General features: G+C 60.8%; 1 protein-coding gene across 5 annotated transcripts in view; it reads right to left on the bottom strand.

Moving 5' to 3' along the window:
• The window catches only part of LOC108445713, a 29,697-nt gene that overhangs the window by 22,964 nt on the left and 4,718 nt on the right, over nt 1-2,015 (bottom strand). For 4 of the 5 annotated variants that reach the window (XR_001860665.1, XM_017730440.1, XM_017730441.1 and 1 more), the window contains exon 2: nt 279-370. Coding sequence is in view for 3 of the 5 variants with exons in the window: in XM_017730440.1 (XP_017585929.1) it covers nt 279-370 (92 nt within the window). In the remaining 2 variants the exon portion in view is untranslated. Of the gene's footprint in view, nt 1-278; nt 445-2,015 lie in introns of those variants that run through there. The other variant, XR_001860664.1, reaches the window with a different exon arrangement.

Below are 2,015 nucleotides of genomic sequence, written 5' to 3'. Positions count from 1 at the left end.
GCATGCTGAATAACTAACCTTCCCCTTCAATAGGCAGATTTAAAAAAAAAAAATAGGATCCATCACACAGCAGCAGGATAGCCTTGCTCTGTTTTGACCTTTCTGAAATTAATTTCCCAATCTTAGCTTTCAAAATCAGAGATTGAAAAGACCTATTAGATCAGCCAATCCATCTTATCACTAGCACGGCAGCAAGCAGAGACCCCAGCCAAGTGCTCCTCCACAAGGGGAAAACATTCTGGAATAAGACGGGACGTGAATTTAAAGTGAAATAATACCTGTTCCGGAACATTCTGCACGTGGACGGAGTGTACTCTGGACTAACCGCAGCTGATCCTGACTTTGCTCAGTTGACACCTGCAGCCGCTCACTGGAATGGAGGGGAGGGAAAAAAAGAAAAAAAAAAAATCCCATTTTAGGATAAGAAGCACCTTTCGTGGTGTAGCTCTGGGGAACCATTCCCCCCGACCCTTTTTTCCCAGACAAGGCTGTCGCTCACGGGGCAGCACCGCCCGGGGGGGAGAGGGATGGGTGCTCAGGGAAGTTCCCCCCCGACCTGTGAGGATGGGGATCAGGACAGGATCCCGGTCTGTAGCTACTCCGGGAGCCCGGCATGTTAGCACGCGCCTCTCCCAACATGCAGTTTGGCACCTTCGCCGGGAGCACAGCTCTCTTCTCAGCGGGTCCCTGCTTTTCCAGGCAGCAAAGGGCTCGGGGGTAAAACCCCACATCCTGTGGTTCGCACCACCCGAGCTGCCCCGGCCGGCGCTTGCCAGCCCATGGTGGGGGCCCCCCAGGAAGGCCCCTTGGGGCAGGGAGTGCTCCCCTGCTGCCACGTGCCCCTCTCCTCCCGTTCCCCTTGGACTCCCTGGGGCTCCGAAGGTCGTGTTCGAACGCCAGCGGTGCTGATCTGGAGGGGACGGGTCACCCTGGGCTGACCTCGGTGTCCACCTCCATCCTGCCCCTCGCTGCCCGGCGGGCTCGGACATTTCCGGTGTGGCATTCCCAGAGCCCTTGGGGACAGACGCCTGCGGCGTTCGGATGCGCAGGGCAGCACCGAGGGGCATCCTGCTTCTCCCGGAGAGCGAGGAGAACGCAGCAGGCCTTGCAGCAAGCCAGGGCTGGTCATGGCAAGCCGCCCGCTTTGGCCACGCCACCGGTGCAGCCAGCGGCGGGACCCAGCAGGCCCAGAGGGAAGCGTGAGCAGCTCGGTGCTCTCGGAGGGCCCTCGAGGGGCAGCACGAAGCCGACCTGAGCCGGAGGGAATCCCGGCAGCACCACACGCAGCCCGGGCAGCAGGGCCCCGCGGTCACGCAGGGAGCGGGGAGCCGCGGCGAGGCCGAGCGATGCCACAGCTGTCGCGGGGCCGCACCGGGCGGTGAGCCGGGACACGGCAGGAGGCACGGCGAGGGGGCCAAAAGGAGCTTCTCCCCACGCGAGGAGCCTCTGCCCACGCCTGCGTTCGCCAAGGGGCTGGGAGCTGCAGGAGCGGACAGAGCCTACCGGTTCCGAGCCCTGCTGCATTCCCTGTCCGCGCTGTGGTTCGGTGGGCCAAAGCTCGGAGTCTTTTCCGCCCCGAAACCCCTCCGGTCCCCCCGGCAGCTCCTGCCCTGCGCTCCCACCATGCCGCCACCACCCCCTGCCACGGGGAAGCGCCAGGAGGGCACAGCAAGGGGAGCCGCGAACTTTGGGCACTCAGCGAGTCCTCTGCGCACACAGTCAGGGCCGAAAGATCAATATTGACACTTTAGACGATTTCTCTCAATTTGTTTTCTTCGTCGGTCGTCGGGGCAAAATTCCACTTTCCCGATATCTTGGACGCTTGGCTAATGGAAACAAATAAAGCGAAAGCTTCTGTCCACAATGGGCGAGGAGCATCCATTGTCGGCGGGCGCTAATCGGATTAAATTGGCTCCCGGCTCTACCGCTCGGGGATAACTCACTCCTAAATTTTTTCCCGTCTCAAGGGGATGGGCCATTGTTGCTTTTTTTTCCCCCTCCCCCCCTTTTTCCCC

The sequence above is a fragment of the Corvus brachyrhynchos genome, unplaced genomic scaffold (assembly GCF_000691975.1).
Source record: "Corvus brachyrhynchos isolate BGI_N302 unplaced genomic scaffold, ASM69197v1 scaffold133, whole genome shotgun sequence".
NCBI lineage: Eukaryota > Metazoa > Chordata > Aves > Passeriformes > Corvidae > Corvus > Corvus brachyrhynchos.
Note: the sequence above shows the minus strand (reverse complement) of the source record. Positions and strands in the feature narration are given on the sequence as shown.